This window comes from Eufriesea mexicana, unplaced genomic scaffold (genome assembly GCF_001483705.2).
Source record: "Eufriesea mexicana isolate 0111107269 unplaced genomic scaffold, ASM148370v2 scaffold3653, whole genome shotgun sequence".
In the NCBI taxonomy this organism is placed as follows: domain Eukaryota; kingdom Metazoa; phylum Arthropoda; class Insecta; order Hymenoptera; family Apidae; genus Eufriesea; species Eufriesea mexicana.
In genome coordinates this window covers 854,085-872,184 of record NW_016911671.1, presented here as the reverse complement: position 1 = coordinate 872,184, position 18,100 = coordinate 854,085, and the positions used below count along the sequence as shown (strand labels likewise).

The 18,100-nt window shown below is 48.7% G+C and overlaps 2 protein-coding genes across 2 annotated transcripts in view; one reads left to right on the top strand and one right to left on the bottom strand.

The window, feature by feature from the left end:
* Positions 1-2,491: 2,491 nt before the first annotated feature.
* LOC108551058 (cytochrome P450 307a1) lies at positions 2,492-3,612 on the bottom strand. Its single transcript, XM_017905057.1, has 2 exons — positions 2,943-3,612; positions 2,492-2,820 (listed from the first exon to the last, which is right to left on the bottom strand). The coding sequence occupies exons 1-2, from the start codon at positions 3,610-3,612 to the stop codon at positions 2,492-2,494; spliced, it is 999 nt and encodes a 332-aa protein (XP_017760546.1).
* A 1,071-nt stretch (positions 3,613-4,683) lies between these two features.
* The window catches only part of LOC108551057 (defective transmitter release), a 46,664-nt gene continuing 33,247 nt past the window's right edge, over positions 4,684-18,100 (top strand). The window contains 2 exon segments of the mRNA XM_017905056.1: positions 4,684-4,726; positions 5,597-5,769. Of these exon segments, the coding sequence (XP_017760545.1) occupies positions 4,684-4,726; positions 5,597-5,769 (216 nt within the window).

The window sequence follows — 18,100 nt, the reverse complement described above, 5'->3', positions numbered from 1 at the left end:
GATGAAGAATAATTTCTTCCCGGGGCAGAATTATAATTTATTTCGCGTCGAATCCCAGCTCGTTTCGAGCCGAGATATTAAAAGACGAGTCGCCATTATCGGCCGCTTATTTGCGGGTTTACATTCAAATACGAGGCAAACATCGAGCAGTGACAACAAGTTGATCTCGATAAGAATGGAACGATAAGAGACGTCGAGTTTGACTGACGCGATTGTTGATGTTCGAGAAACACGGTCTACTTGATAAACACGAACGTTTCAGCGAATAATTCCTCCACCTATATAGAGATGGATGATGGCGAAGTAGGATGTCCGATGGGGGAACGACTAACGAAAATCGTGGATCTTATTTGTCGCTTTTATTATTAAAATCTTAAATAATAAATTAACAAATGTCGTAACAATCACGATAATTAAATAACAAACACAAAATAACGTACGGACGTGGAAGCACGAAATGTGGGGAGGGGTGGTGGAGAATGTGATGATAAAGGGATATAATAATATATAATATAATATAATATAATATAATAATAATAACATAATAATGATAAGAATCGATGCTTGATAGCGGAAATAAATTATTATACGCGAGTGTAGCTCGCGGGAAATCAACTTTTCTCTTTGAGAAAAATCATTCAGTCGTGTAATAATCGATAATTACAGTAAAAATCGATTTCTCGTCTTGCTCGAGACTCGTTCGTTCTCTACAATTTTCCCACCCCTTACGAGCGACCGTTTTGCACCACCGGGTGATTACCATCGATCCTCGTCCAGCGTTTTACAACGAGGACGATAGCCACGATGGCGGCCGATCGGTCGATTTGCGCTAAGGGAAACAAGGGACGAAAGAGACAAGGGGAAAGATGAAGGGAGGAGAGAAAGTGAGAGGAGAGAAGAAAGGAACGCGTGTCGAGGGTTGCGTCGAGAAACGAGAATTAACAAAGTTAACATGTTGTACCCTTCGGTGCGATGTTCTCGTTAACGTTTTCTTCGGGCAAAAATAATGCAAAAAAGAAAGAGAAACGAATAAAACCGATCGAATGATATCCCGTTAGAACGTTGGTCCAACATTGGAGAAATTTCGTGCTCGATTCTGGATAAGCCACGATTGCTCGGAAGAAACGAGAGACTAGAACCGCGACGAGCTAGAAGACTGATAACAAAAATTTCGTTTTACGCTTTGGTCTTTGCTCTCGAAGATACACCTAAAGATTTTTCTAATCCGAAAGGCTATAACGATGAAGAACGTCTCCGACTCGTCACCTTTCTAGACCAATTTCCCGTTCCTCCTTCGCGAAACGAAGAGTCGAATATACCGATTTCGAGACGAAGTGGAACCGATATTGGGCCAACGTCGACGCAGATACGGGTCGAGTATTCGGAATATCGGAAACGATGGATGTCGCTGGCTCGCGTTGCACCCTCTTGGAGGGCTGCGAGCCGCTTCGTTCTCCTAATTTCACGCGATCGAACGATTAGCGCGAGCGAAATCGTCTCGTCTTCCCGTGCTTACCGCTCACGTTCTAGCGTGTCGTCTTTCGAATTAGCGGTTATCGGACGGCGGTCGTGTACGTGATCGTTAGATCAAACAGAAAATCCGCGTGTCTCGGCGATTTCTGATCCGAGGATGTTCGTGAATCACCGGTCGATTCATCGTGTTCCCTTGAAATCGATCGATACGCGAGTAGTCGATACGTCGAGGGCAAGAACAATTTCAACGAAGGTAAACGAAATGGAAAGAAGAGAAAGAAACGATAGATGGAGTAAGTGAACCGATCGAAGGATCGATTCCGAGGGAAACGTTGATTTACTGGTGACCAGCATCCGATAACGCGACGATAGAACGCGTATCCTCGTCCTCGTCGCAGGATTTAATCCTTCCTCGAGGTGTACGAGGAACGAGGATACTCGGTTCTCTACTGGGACTAAACAGAAGCACGATTCTATAAGAAAGAAACAAGAAGATGACCAGTAAGGCTCGGTTTACCTAAGCTGCTCGCTAAAACGACCGTGTTCTCTTGCAGCATTCCCATGGGGTCAGTCCTCTTCTTTTCAGTCCAAGTTTTCTCTCCTGATAACGCGGCTGATCGTCTTGGAACCGTTTCAGGGAAGGGGAGAGTTCCACGCGTCGACGGACGATCAACAATTTGCTACCTTAACCATCTAGTAATGTCAGTAAAGCTCTCGTTGCTGACGGAGGTCGGATCCTGATCCTAGCCCTATCCTAGTGGTATTCGACCTCCTTATAAAGCTTTGTCTAAAGATCAGAAGCCTCTCTTCAGCTGATTCCTCGTTGCTCCCGATTTTCATGAAGCTCCTCGATCGTGCATGTTCAACACCGTTCACCCAACGATCCATTATGGTTGCTTTGTCGTTGAAGTTTCCTGCTCTCAATCTCCGAAGCTTCGTCGAAGCAACCGGAGTTGCTGCTCCAGTCCTCGGTTAGCTCTTTCCTACACAGGGCCAACGCTCGTGCCTAGTTCAGGCCCTACCGTCGTTCAAATCGGAATTTGAATGTCATCTCAGGCAGGGCCAGGTTCCCGATAGGGATCGCGTAATCCTCGTTCGGGATAGGCGTTATCGTGAAGTTCTTCAGCAGCGTGGCAAGGATCGCGAAGCTCAGATACTGCACCAGTTTGTAGCCCATGCAGGACCTTCGACCGCCACCGAACGGCAGGAAGTGTTCCGGCTTCAGCAGCCTTCCGTTCTGCACGAATCTGCTGGGCATAAATTTCTCTGGCGAGGTCCACAGGTCGGTCGACATGTTCAGGTCGTAGTTGTTTAGGAAGATGAAGGTGTCCTTCTTGATTCTGTATCCTACGAAGAAAAGTCGAGAGGTTTAATAAATCATCGAATCAATCCAGGATTGATAAAGGAACAGACGAAACGAAAATTTTGCGAATGGGACAGGCTGATGGGTGAAATGCAGTTGAACTTACCAGCGATGGAACTATCTTGGTTAGCCACGTGCGGGACGATGGGACTGGCGATTATCCTGATGGTCTCCAAGATGATGGCTTCGACGTAGGGCAAGGATCCTCTATTCTGCAATCCCACGAACTTGTTAGGCAGACCAATAGCATCGATCTCTTCCTGTGCTAGCTTCTGGACGTCTGGTCGCGTGGCAAGGAATCCCAGCACCTTGACCAGGAGGTTACCGATAGCTGTATGACCACCGATGATGTCCTCCATGACGAAGAGAGCCGTGTTCCAGGACATGGGAGGATCCGTCTCGTTCTTCACGTGGTTCACCAGGCAGTCTACGTAGTCTTTTTCAGGAACGACGCCTTTCCAGCTGTTCACTCTGTCGGAGATGATGTTCTTGATGACGAATTTACGGATCTCGTGGCTCCAGTGTGCCATTCTGGCCATGTTCCTGTGATGAAGCGGCATGAGGAATGGCAGAAAGTCGGCCGCGTAGCCCTGGTTCACTTCGAAGAACACCTTGTCGAAGTTCTCCACCATATTACGGAAGCCCTCGTGCTCGAAACCGAAGTTCTTCGAGCAGAGATAGGTGATGAAGATGTTGGCGCAGCAATGAAGGATCAGCGGTTTCGCGTGTACGCTTTGGTTCGAGAGTGCGTTCAGGTGATTCACCATAAACTCCATTTCCTCGGCAATTATACCGTTCAGCTCGTTGTAGCGCGTAGAGAAGGCGCGGGGGAAGGTGTGAGCCCGGAGCATCTCTCTTCGGGTCTTCTGGACCTCTGACCAATTGCAGAACGCCAGGGCTGTAAAATGGAAAGAGAAGAAAAGTCTTTAGGCGAGCAGTTTTCAGAAATTCCATCGGACGCAGCGGAATCCGGGGGATTGGTGGAGGAATTTCGTCGACGTTGGCCGTTTCAGAAAATCACGTATCATCGTTTCGCAATCGAATTTAAATCTCGGCTGGAAACGGCTGGAAAGCTTGGGCGACACGAGGAAGCGGACGATTTCGAAGCACCCATCGATCGCGAGTGGAAACAGCTGCCCGGTGACAGGGACAAATCGATAACGGATATCGATCGCGGGATTCAGCGATTTCCATTGATGCCCGCGTCAAGGTAAAACAAAGATGACCACGTTAAACTTGACCTTCCAACGGCACTTCGTGACGCACGTAGGAAACGCGTTTTGAAATACCGCGGCGCGGCGAGGAGGAAGAAAACGAAAAGGAAAAATCCGACGACGCGCGCTCTTTCTCCTCTCCCTTTCCGTTGTCGTTTTCTCTTTCCCCGTTCTTTCTCCTTCTCTCATTGCCTGGCGAGGGGAACGCTACGCGGAAATGCAAGCCGGCAGATGCCGATCGCGCGCACTCGGCAGAAAATCGATTCATCGGCGCGCGAGCGCCAGGCGACTCGATTTCAAATCGAAGCGGTCGCGGGCAGACCAGAACAGGAAGTGACCTGGTTTCTCGCGCCTCGCCAGGACATACCGGTCGTCTCGGTTCCTCGAGCGCGAGGAATTCAGGATTTTCGGAAAATCCTTTGACCGATCGATCGGCCAAAATCGACCCAGCGACCATAGTTACTTGACACCGCGATCCACATTTTCGAGAATTCTCGACTCTCGTCCACAAATCGCACGTACCGACACGATTTATCGAAATTTCCCTCTTTTCACCTCTGTTTCTAAAAATTCGTCGTTTCCTGGAATTTAGTCGAATTTCGTGGAATTTAACGACGTTGGTCGACGAAGGAAATGGTTTCTGGATCTAAACGCGAAATCGGCGTGAGGCGAAGACGTAGGAAGCGAAAGAGAGAAGGAAAATCGCGCTGACTGCGGTGTATCGGAAACGCCTCCGGTGGATCAGCCTTGATCCTGTTTGCCGGCTGCCAGGTGAGCCAGGAACGCGTGAAAGTGGTACCGTGACCTTTCCGGCTTGCACTTGGTACCGCTTCGACGTTGACCTTAGCACGAGTTTCGGCGTTCCGTGGACGCAACGAAAGCACGAGCCACGCGAAAAATAAACGGCGCTGCGGTTGTGTGGGCCGGCCGCTCACGTGTCGCGTACGATGGCAAGGTCGTTAGCATGGGGAACGAGTTTTCAGCAGCCGTGACGAGGTGTCGACGAATTGAATTTTCACACTGACTCACGCCGAATCCATCCGCGGACGAATACTTTTCCAAAGCTTATCGGACGGGCTAGACAATTCGCTTTTACCCGAGAGCGGACCGCTGTCCGCGCGACGAGCTAGAGCTCTCTTTCAGCCGTTTCGAAGGCTCGCGAGAAGAGATTCCGTCGCGGACGGTGTTACGTAATCGCTGGCCACGGGTGTTTTCGAATAATTAAAAATAACTAGCAGCGAGGCGGCTCGCACGGTGAACGAGTTGTCGAGTGACCGAACGGGATGCCTGATTAATTCCGATCGTTAGGGACGTTTGAAGTTTACTTTCGGATTATACGCGAGTGCAAAATCCTTCGCGGCAGTTTCGACGGTCGTTAATTAAATCGGCACGGAATTTCGAGACACGAACTTGGGAAATATCCTCGCGAATGAAAAGAGTCTCAGCGAAGAGATATTATTAGAGAGAGAGAGAAAGAAAGAAAGAGAGAGAGAGAGAAAGAGAGAGAGCAAGTGGAGGATAAGGTAAAAAAGAAATTCTCTTACAGTTCTCCTTGTTTCCACCGAAGAGCAGATGATATCTGGTGAAGTTTGGCCTGGAATCGAAGTGGTGTCCCTTGATGGTTAGCACTTCTCTGATGTTCTCCAGGCCATTAACGACCACGCAGGGCACAGATCCCATCCTGAGCTTGATCACCTGGCAGTCGTGGTCCCTAACAAGGTCAGCGAAAGCTTTGTAGGGTACGTCGTAGCGACCCAGGATATGAAGGGAGCCCAGAATCGGCCACGGTTTGGGTCCAGGTGGTTCCGGCAGGACGTGTTCATCGCCATCCAAGATGACATTCTTCGTCGTCTTCTTGGACCTTAGATGATCCAGCAGGATGAGGGCGAGTGCCAGGAAGGTGATAGCGATTAGGAAGCACGTGGTGGCTGTCAAAGGGATCATCTTCGACCTTGTTTCTCCTCCTCGATGCACTCACTGACGCTCGTCACAGTGGGATATTACGGTGTCGCGTCTGTGGAGAACCTCGTCGTGGCAACCAGAGATCGCGGGAATACGGGGTATCGATTATCGCGAAACGTTGCAACGAAAAGCTCGGAAATCTTGTGGCACGTGCCGTGTGGTATGGTTCGCGGGCCGAAACGACGACTAGTCAGCGGTTCGTGTTTTCCGAGGGGAACGGAAATAGGAAAAAAAAAGAAAAAAAAAAAAAAAAAAAAAATTTAAAAAAAAAAAAAAAAAAAAAAAAAAAAAAAAGAAAAAAAAAACAGAAAGAAGTCGTGGATGTGCCGAAGCGATACGTGAGCTGGTCGAGCTGTATGGTTCCTGAACGGAAGTTGGATGCCGGTAAAAGTCGAAAAATACGATCACCTTGTTCCCGACTGGAGAATCGAACGGATCGAGGAATATCGGCAAAGTGTTACTCGGGCGAGAACGTGGATAACCCTAAATTGGCTGGTTCGCGAGCGTGTCCGTGAACGAAAAAGATGTGTCGTGTCTGTATCGGTAGATCGGTTCGTTGGTCCGTCTGTGAACGGTCTGCCGATCTGGCTCGGTCTGTGGGGATAGGATGGTTGGCCGGCTATCTTATATAGCGGCGTAATGTAGTCAGCACATTTGCGTCGCCTGTGCGCCTCAACCCCATACATATGGATTGTTGAGACGAGGGCAGAAGGGGGAGGAGGTGGTCTCTGTCGTACTCTGTCGTAAGTGTATACACAACCCGGTGTGTTGCTGGTGCTGCTGGTGCTGCTACTGCTGGTAGAGAGACGAATTTCAAGAAAGCACCGAGAGAGCCAACTCTCCAACTCCGGCGTTCGTGTGTGGAACGGGAGAGCCCGAAGAAGAAGGGCTGGAAAGGTGGAGGGAGCGGAACGGAAGGATGATAGAAGGTATGGAGGGGAAGGAGGGAGATCCAGAAAGGTGAAGGGGCTGGAGGAGCAGGGGATTCTACAAGAGATACAGAAGAGGTACGGGGAGGGGGTGGACGACGGACGGAGTGGGGTCCAAGTAGGGCCCAAGCTGGGCCAGACTGGGCAACGAAGGGACGCTTCTTGCCCTTGACTTCTCTCCTTAAGGTACCATCGGGTTTTCTGGCAGCAAGGTGGTGCGCCTCCAGTCCAACGAGCACCTCGTGAGACCGGCTACGCTCCCATCCACACCAGACACGCTTTATTCCGCTCTTATTTCGATGTACTTGACGTTTATTGATTCGGGACGCTGCCTATGGTTCAACGATGCTTCCAGAGAGGCCCTTCGCCCATGCTACCGGCTCCCGAAAATCCTTCGTTTTTCCACACGGGGGAGACTCGATCCGGCTCGTTAGCGTCATCGCCGACGTTGCCTTTTCGATCGGCCATTTAAGGGCGACAGGGGTGACAGAGGCACGCGAAACGAGTCGCTCCAGCCGGAGAAAAACCTTCCGGGCACGACTCCTCGCCTTTTACGATTTACCAATTTCAACAGCTGGAAAAGCCACCAGCTAACCCGCGCACTCCTTTTCTCTTTTCCTTCCGCCAAAATCCTCCGTTCGCCATTTTATTCGCTCCTCGTTCCACCGAGGCCGAGATATCGGCCAGCCACTGGCCAGAGGTGCGTCTTCTGGCCCGTTCCGTTTCATGAATATTCCCGATCATCTGTCGGAAACGCGATCGCGAATCGAAAATTTTTGCCTTCGCTCTGGCCGAAGGCGCGCCGCGACCTACACGTGTTTACGTCTGCAAATTTCGTCATCGTCGCCGACCAGACATTTTCCGTTACCTTCGATCCAGGAAAATCGACCGATTCTTGAATCCGAAATTTCCCTCTTACAGGATGTTGAATGAAAGTTACGCAATTCTACCACGATCACAAGCTCGTGATCGCTCGATCGGCAAAAAACGAGGAAAAAGAATCCTTTCACTGATGTTTCCAACTGATGCAACAGCGGAATTGACAACGAAATTGTGAATGACATTCGTGGGGCCGCTACTATAAATAGTAAAACGAAAGAGGAAACGCAGGAATGACGCGATTCTTCGAGACGAGTGCAAAAACGCGTCAGGGAAAAATTCCATTTTCCGATATTTCGGCGTAGATGTAAATGAAATTCCTCGAGGAAAATATAGCAACTTTTCTATCAAAATTTTCATCCTCCATCGTTAGAATTATTGCAAACAATCGTTCGTCGACGATTCCGAATCCAGGGTGAGGAATATGCATACCGATTTTCCATAATTTTGCAAAATAAATAAGACTTCCAATTTTCCTCCCATTCGAATATTTATAAATCCACATAAATATATAGGATCAACGAGAAGCAAAGAAATCTCGCGTTCCTCGATGAAACAAAATAGGAAGACCCTGTACTTAAATTTCAAACGTCAGAAAAATTGCGGAGAGAGAGGAAAAGGGGACAAAGATACGCGATGGAGGATCGAATAGGTATAAATCGAAGGTGACTGCGATAACGCGAGGTTTCCATCACAATTTCTTGCCAACCAGTTCTCTTCAGGCGCGAGACACATTTTCGCGGGAAAAATTAGGTCGCTAATGGCGAATCGATCTGGCGACACCTCGATCTTCTACGAACCTGGCGTATCAATTCGCGAAAATGCACGAACGCTAAGATTGAGCGCGGCGATCATAGTAGGTCAGTTCAGTAGAATCGAATTTAAGTCAGACGCCAATTATTTCTGTCGTTGGATCTACCTGATCCACTTTGCGGCTCGAGAACTTTCCTCTGGTCCGTTTCCAATCGTCCAATAACTTCCGCGAATTTGCAACCTGCGTTGCCGATTTTCTCAATCGCAGAACGACTCGAAAGTCGAAAATCGGACAAACAAATATGAAAGTAGAGTACAGTTTATCCCCATTAGAGTGCATCAGAATTGCGCGAATTTTCGAAAAATGCCCGAGCAAGGAAGCAAATATAAAATTTAATGAAAAAGGGATCTCGGATGTGGAAATCGCGAGGACATTGAAATAAATCGCGAACCGATCCCACCGAAGACGATTGCTCGCGTTAATTCGGCAAATAGAGAAAAGAAGAGGAGAGGAGAGGAAGAAAAATTGGTCGAAATTGGAGGAAAGGGGTCTGGGATGTCCAAATCGTGCAGGCATCCCTGAACGGGAAGGTAGCCCTGAAAGCTCGGATAAGAGAAGGACAACCACGTTATCGGGCGGCGCGGTGACGAAGAGGAAGCACGCGATAAAGAGTACGCTTCGAATTTGTTTGAACGATGAATAAAACATGAGCTAGTGGTGTGTCGGCTATATGTGCGACTTCCCCCACCCGTCGGTTCCCCACCCTTCTGTCACGGGGCAGCCTTTTTTTCCCCTCTCGCGCGGTGCGACAGTAGGAGATTGCTTCATCCGTATCGAGAGGCATTATCGAGCGTCGATTTCTGGGAAGCTAGCGGTACCGGCCTCTGGCCGGCAGCTCGAAATCGGCTTAGAGAGGAGGCGCATAACGGGAAAGCTCTCGGCTCTGCTGCGCGACCCGAAGCTCCTTTTTATTCCCACCTTTCACCCCCGGTCGAATTTTTCATTTCGCTTTCCACCGGCGTTCCACAGCCCACTAGCCCCCCTTTCGCGTCTCCAAACCAGCCCCGATTTTCTCCGTCCCTTCACTGGCATATCGTTTCTCTCCTCATTTTTCCTTTATCCCTTTATTTTTCGAATATAGGTAAACGAGTGACCGGTTGGTCAGGGGTGGTCCGTTTGCAATGGGTGTTGGCAGATTAGCGAGTGTTGCAGTCTGCAAGCTGGTTGAAAACGGTGTCCCGAGGATCCAGTGGGCTGTGCAGGATGGCCGAGACGAGGCCCTGTGGCTTGCACGCGAAATAAGATTGCCATGGTCTATTAAAATGCCTCGAGTCACGCGAGGAACGTCTCGGTGTAAACAGTGTTTCGTGGATGCCCAATCTCCGACAGAAACGAAATTTCGCCTCGAGAAAATGCCGAGTCTAACCTAACCTTCGTGACTATTGGTCGACATTTAGTAGCCGTTATTCTAGCAAATTGCGAATTTGCAGACGGGAGGGAAGGTGGAGGAATAAAGGGTACGGAAATTTTGGAGAGCAGAGGGACGAGAGAGGGGAGACGGGACATTGGTGCACGTGGCTGGAGGGAATTAAAAGGAATCGCCGGCTGGATTCGCAGAACACGGCCGTGTTTTCTCGCGAGCTCGAGCTCGATCTTGATCCCACGCAAGCGAAGCGCCTTGGGCTCGCGGAATTTCAAGATCGCGGCGCGTCCGCGAAAAGCGAATCGGCGACGAGCCGAGAGGTGAGACGGATCGATTCGATCCGTTCGACGGATATCGGGAACCGGCCAGACTCCACGAAGGTCCCGCGTCGACCAAAATCAAGGCTCCGCTTCGTTTAACAATGAAACGATACCGGATGTCTTGACTTATCCTTATGCCGCGCCGACCGCCGATCGGATTTACATCGGCAAACGAGCAGGTTTTATTTTTACCTACCGTGCGAAAACGCGCGGTTTACGATCGGCCTCACGATACACGGGCCTTTTACGATTCCCCCGATCGCGTTTCCACGCGTTTTGGCCACCGTCCTGCAACTAATTGGACGACAAAGTTGCTCCCTGAAAGGGGACACCGAAATTGCCAAGCATCCGCGCGCGTTGGGGACCGAGTCCTCGCGTTCCCAGATTTTCGAGCAGTAAAAAGCACGCGAAACGAAGAGTCGATGATTGTTCTAGCGAGAAGAGTGAATCCGAAGAAAGTGAGACAACCAAGGCGGTTCGGTGACACACTTTTCTCCAAGCCTGACAGCAACCACGCTCGATTCGCGGTGATCGCTGTTAAATACTCGATATTCGTGGATAAATTATTTTCTCGAGGATATACGATTAATCGTCGTTGCACATCGTCAATTTTTGACAGGAGACGTCGAGCGTTTCGCGACACGGTGGCCACTCTACGTCGCCGGGTAGTCCGTGGAATAAGAAATAACGTTAGACCAAAGAGGGAAGTTTAGGAGGTTATTTTTGGAAGATTACAATGATGGCACCGTCGACGTTGCCACAGATAGATCGCCGAGATAAAAAGGCTGCTTGGTATTCGTATTCGATGATACGAAGGCGAGCAGTGCCGAAAATCAAGGTTGCCTCGATTAGCGATGAATAAAATCGACAGACGCTGCTCCTCTGCTTCGCATTAGATCGCGGGGTGCCCTTGTCCTTCCATCGAGGCTCCCGAGACGGCAGAAATTAGCTTCGGGACATTTCAATACATTGTGAAGTCTGATAAGCCGAGGGATACTCCGAATTAAAAAAAACCACGACGTGATTTCGTCTCGAGAGCCTCGTTTCCATCTCTGCTACGCGTTCGAGTCTTAACTCTCGATCGGTATCGTCGAGGATCACTCGCGAGAATTTTCCACGGATTTTTTAATTCCGCCATATTCTCTTTTTTTTCTGGAATCCGATATTTCCGCGCGAAAAATAGCCGTTTTACGTTTTTATTTTATTTAAACGATTATACAACGCTGAACACGGAAGTCGCGACGTTTCGGCCACCTACGACAAGACGATTTGCAATTTTTGAAAATAGCGTGGAGACACGTCGTGACCGAAGGCAGATAAAGGCTGTTGTAAAACGAAATAAAAGTCAAGATATTGCGAAATCCGCCTTCTAAATATTCATTCGTGCCGATGGGACGAGCGTCGCCTGGTCAATGAAGATTCTAGAAAGACCGATCAGCCGAAAAGCTCAGGAATATTCCACTGTCCTGGATAGAAGTTGGTTCCGGCTATGGGGTTACGAGTTATGTAAGAAATTATTGAAAATGTAACGGCCTGTCCCCCTCTACCTTGCTCCTTATCCCTTCTCTTCTGCATCGAGAAAGAGCGCGTCCCGGTGACGTTGATATGCATGTAGCGGTCGTGCATTACGCTCTAACGGTCAAGAGGCGGTCTATACATAAGTGCATACAGTCGTCCAACTATTTATTATAAACGCCCGTATATTTCAGCGATTTTTCTTTCCAACTTATAGTTCGATTCCTAGCGAAGAAGAAAGATATTTCGTCCAAACAGACGACATCCATCGCGTATGATCCATTCGTGCAAACCCGTAATCCCAAATTTCGGGATTCAGAAAATTTTTGGACACCATTCACGGATCGACGAGGGTTAAAATTGAAATATCGAATTTAAAAGGATTTTTAAGATCGACCATCGGTGAAACGGTGTGAGCGTGGAGGGAAAAGCAGCGTCGGTCGGGTGGAAAATGGGGAAAAATGTGAGACCGACTGCAACAAGTAATAAATTGGCACCCATGCGAGCGCATGCATAACAGAACGGACAAACGGGAACAGAGACTTTGAACGGTGGAAATGCTCGCTTGCAAAATTCGCGACAGATACATTTATGGAGCTAGCCGACCGCTACCGATTCCTCCGCCGCGGCTTTATGCGATCGATGGATCGTTACGGGTGCGCGAGCCATGCTAATGCCGATCGAAGGTAAAAGTTTTTTCTGTCTCGCGACCGGGATACAGGAAGTCTTCCACGTTTCGCGGCGTGTGGAATTGGGACGTTGCATAACACGGCGCCGAGCTCCGCCGTGATCACGTTTGCACCGCTAAATCGATCATTAGGATCTATCGAGGTTGCCGAGTCCGTGATCGCCTCTCCCTTGAAATCATTACATCTCTGCCGATCGAGGAACAGCTAGCTCCGTTCGCGTCTGCAGGCCACGTCGATCGAGAAAAATCTTTCTTATCAATCGGGACGCAACGTCGACATTGATCGGCATGAGTCACGAATCTGGATAAACGACGGACATCTCTCCCATATTTTTTCTCCCCTCTCCTCTCCCGCCGCGATCCAGCTGCGAGAATTTAAGGTCGCCGCGAACGAGCTGGCACGTTTTCCGCTGGATTTTCTCCGGATTTTCGGGAATTTTTCTCGGTCGTGAACGAACGTCGAATCGGCGTTTGATTCTAGATCGAAAATTAGCATCGTCCGTAACGGAGACTCGAGCTTGCCGGCTGCGGAGGGAATCGATAAAATTGAGAGCAAGAAAAAGTGACAACGGTAAAAAGTAGTCCATACATCTTTCCTGCCGTACCCATCATCCCCACCAGGTGATCCAGCTTTCGCATCATCCTGCCTCATCGTTGATCTTTGAGGCCAGGCCCTGCTGAGTCACGTGACTCTACGCCGAGTCGCGCGAACCATTTGATTTCGAAGGGTGAAGAAGTTGTTCGAGTCCTGGTTACCTGAAATCAGCCGATAAACTATTTATTCTCCGTAGAGATTGATCGAGGAATAATATACGACACGCGAACCAATGGAGAATAATATTCACCGGGATAAACTCTCTCGAGGATGTCCGAGAGACGATAGGAATGTACAGGGTGGCACGAAAGTAACCGAAATTCGTAGCTTCGCGATACGAAAGACTCGATTAACACGGCCAGGACATCGTGGTGTTATCGTTATCGTAGAATTCTCTTTCGAAACTCGGCATATTCGTTACACGGTGAAACGAATTAGACGTGGCGAGGGAAAAAAGAGTAAGGAGCAGAGGTAAAGAGGGAGAGAGAGAAAGAGAAAGGGGGAGAAAGAGAGCATAGCGCTGTGTTGCACCTGCGTCACCCACCACGTGGGGTACCACGGTACCCCGGCCCCGATTACGACACTCTTCCGTGTCGATTTATCTCGAAGCCGGCCGGCTGACTACCTAAGAGAGCGACAGAAACAACGAGGAGTGCGTCGGAACCGGTTTCGGGCCTCATTCGTTTGAATGTCGCGCCGTATAATTTCACCCGGGGACGAACTTTCGCGACGAGCGTCCAATTACTCCGGCCGCTCGATAAAAGGGAAATTAGCTTGGGTCAGTTTGGTACCATTCGAAACAGCTTCTGTCGAAAATCGAAAGTACCCCCGTGCACGTCTCGCCTACCATCCGACCGCGTCTCTAACGCTCCGCGAGTTCTGGGACAGGCTTCGAAAATCCCTGTTATCCTCGCTCTTTCCTCGAATCGACCTTCGAAAATTTAGGAAACACCGAGAATCGAAGGTCCGTTACGAAAATTACGAAATTCTTAGTAATTCCCAACACCGTTCCGAATCCTTTTTCTCGGAGGATGGATAGGGTCTGACATGTCTCTGCGCCTCTTCTCGCGGGTTACGGATTAACGCGTAATTTTTGAACAGCACGCGAACAGAGGCTGTATCATAACTCGCTTTCTAAGCCAGCTGCTCTTCAACGCCGGACAAGTTCACGTGGATTTGCGTCAAGGTAGGCAAGTCTGCCTCCGGAACCTAGGACAAGAAAGCAGTACCCCATGCTCGTCTATCGACCAATCCGAGGTCACGACCAAGTACTTGGACTAAGCTAGTCGGCCGTTTACTATCCACCGGATCTACAAGAAGCGCTAGGGGATCCACTAGAGAGTTCAGGTTAGACTACTTCCCTCGACTGTTCGACGTCGATACTCGCCGCGACAGCCACGAGCAGTCGTATCTGTTCCGAGCTGTTCAACGACGAACTTTGATGGATAGCGTATGATCCCGTTTTCAAGGTAATCATGGCCCTTTTTGTAGAACCAAGGTCGGGTAAAAATAGCGACCACTTAGCCTGCTGTTAAGATAAGCCAGCCACGGTGTGTCGTAAGAGCGATTTTCGACGCCCGAGGATATCGTCTTCGGGCTCGCGACGATCCCTTTGCTCTCTCAAGGCTCTCCTGTGCTATTCCACCAATAGCGCGAACCAGAGATCGATATTCGCAATCGTTTCGCACGTGAAAAATCCGTCGAGGTTAATTTCCATCGAAATCCAACGATTATTCCATCCGGACGATCCGATTTTGGAGGATCTAGAGGAAAGCGGAATCGAAGGACGAAGGGAAAATCGTAGAGAAAAATAGGAATTAGAATCGGAATAGATGGGAAGACCTTCCTCTTACCATGGAATCGCGGCAACGAAAGGACGAGAAAAAATATTCGAGTGGAATCGGTTGGGGAGCAGGACCTCAGGGTCTCGGCGTAGACCGCGAAGCGGCAAGTGGAGCAGATCGGACGATTCGGAGGGGGTCTCGTTCGTCATTTTCACGCTCGACGGGCTAAATGGACCCTGGGTCCAGCCGATGGCCAAAAACAGAAGGAAGGAGAAGGAAATAAAAAAGGAACGGCGAGGGAACCGGAGAAAAGGAACGAAGCGATACAAATGTATTCGCTGGCCGGGCAAACCGGTGATTTTGATGCAGCGACGCTGATTTGGATTTCAAATCGTTGGCCCGGGTGCATCTGCCTAACTTTCGGGGGTCTAGCCGCGATCACCATCGTGTCGCGCGCTGCATCCGAAAAATATGCGGCTGGCATAATTTCGATTTCGATTTCGGGGGGCCACGATGGACCACGGGTACCGATACCGCCGCATCGAACTTGCAAAAATTCGTCAAACGCGTCTGCTGAATGTTTCATAAAAAAAAAAAAAAACACGAAAGGAAAAAAAGGATCAATCCTGAAGCTGCTGATCCAGCGATTTAACCATTCGTGCAAGTAACGCTGGAGATTTAAAACAATTAGTCTATTCGCTTCGGATTTTAATAATTTAAAATTACCGCGAAAATTCGAATTATTTATTTCGCGAGAAATCGAAATTGCGTATGTACCTTTATAGTACCACAGTTGCATGTTTCCATTTGACAGGACTTCTCGTGTCAAATGTGACGAATGGGGTAGTGCATTATATGGAGTTGCGTGATCTTTTGAGGCAAGAAGTAACGCGGGAGATTTAAAACAATTAGTCTATTCGCTTCGGATTTTAATAATTTAAAATTACCGCGAAAATTCGAATTATTTATTTCGCGAGAAATCGAAATTGCGTATGTACCTTTATAGTACCACAGTTGCATGTTTCCATTTGACAGGACTTCTCGTGTCAAATGTGACGAATGGGGTATTGCATTATATGGAGTTGCGTGATCTTTTGAGGCAAGAAGTAACGCGGGAGATTTAAAACAATTAGTCTATTCGCCTCGGATTTTAATAATTTAAAATTACCGCGAAAATTCGAATTATTTATTTTGAGAGAAATCGAAATTGCGTATTTATCTTTATAGTACCACGGAAGCATGCTCCCGTTTGACAGGATTTCTCGTGTCAAATGTGACGAATGGGGTATTGTATTACATGGAGTTGCGCGATTTTTTGAGAAGAATCGAATCACTTTCTCCCGATTTTCGGGAATATTTCCGACCACTTAGAGATTTCTGTCGCCGAGCGAATAGATGAAAACACGCTGGCTGTGGATAAATTTAGAACGATTCCGAAAAACAGAAATGCAAGTGGCTAGGAAGCGACCTCGTTAAACCGATAACTGTTGTTCGGGTTTTTTCGCGAAAAACCGAGCCTCGAACTCGTTCTTAACTCGGTATAAACCTTCGCTGCTTAACCCGTATTCCAATTACATCTGACGCGTAATCAGGCGAGTTGGAGTTGAACTGCATCCCGCTGGAAAAATCACGGCACCCAGATACCACGCCTTATTCGAGATCAAGTTAACGACGTAGCCGCGGATATGCTATAATCAGGACTGTAGCGCTATAAACTCCAGAGAATATACACCGTGCCGATTAAATTATGCATTAGGTAAGTGTTACTCGGGAGAAAACTCAATTAAGCGCTCGCGCGTTCCGCTTTTGCGCTATCACTTTTCCTCGAAGAAAGCGATTTCATTTTTTCCATCGATCCAACCACCTTATCCGACCATCTCTATCGAGCCGCCAAAAATCCTGCATCCTCCGATAAACACGGACGGAAATCCTTCTACAGCCACGGACACTCTCGTGGCAAAATTCGAACCCCGTATAGAATACCGAAAATTCGCTCGAGGAGTTTTCGAACGGTCATTCGTGGCAGCTAAATGGACGACCTTCTGATATATTCAGCGAAATATCTCGCCTCCCACCGTGGTCCAAAGATCGAGCAAGCAGAGGTGCCAATTCCAGCAAAACTGGATATCTAGCATCGAAGGACACTTTCGACTAATGCGGTTGCTCGATAGAAATCGTCGATATACAATGCATACCGGGGTCCGGCTATGGGCTAGGTGAAAAAATAGGATACAGAAATTCGCGTTCGTGTAAGTGCGTCTAGGAGGATTCGGTACGCCTACGATCGACGATATAGACGATATAGACGATATAGGCCGATAAAAATGCACATAAATCCACGGGATCCTGGTGCGCGGGAGGCTGAATCGGAATCGCAGGATCAAATCGGAGATCCGGAAGCGTGCGGGGCCGTTTGGAATTTCAACCGTACGATCTGACCCGGCTGTGACCTGCTAAAAAAGAAGCAGACCAGACGCGTGGCGCTGGACGTTACCACTGTGCGATCCTGTGACTTACTTTCAAAGGATCTTTGCGATTCCGATTTCGCGCGCGTCGCTGCTGCGGAGAATCTGAAGGGAAATAGGTTGGTTTATTCATGAGTGCCCTGGCAGGCTAACGGGGAAGAGAATTCTTTCCACTATTTCGCATGGAAGATCTCTTTCGCTGGCTGCCTACGCGCAGCCAGTCAGAGCGACGTGAAACGCAGATGTATTCCTTTCTTTTCCTCTTCTTCTTTCTTTTTCCTCCTTTTCCCAGTCCGAACGTGTCCCTTCGGTGACGAAGGTTTCGACGGGAGAAATCAACGGAGTACGTGGAAATAAAATTTTCCGCCGGGTAATATGCTAAAGCGGAGATTAATCTCGCGCATCAAGCGAAGGATCGGCGATCAGAAATTGCGCTCAGATAGAACGGACGTCGATTGCCTTAAGGAGAAGGACTTTTATTTTCCCTGTCGAGGGATTCCTGAGGCAGCAATGTGTTTAGAAGCCTGGTATCTGCTAGCTGAATGCGCTGACTAGGAATCCGGTCTCTAAGCAGTGGTGCTAGTGCTAGAGACGTACTAAAACCTGTAAGCACAGGTACTAGACACTAGACCCTACGATAATCTACCACAAAGTCACGTATCGACTTCTTCCACGACGCACACACACGGATGATTCTAAGCAACGATTCGTGACTGCGAGCAAAATCAACGCTTAG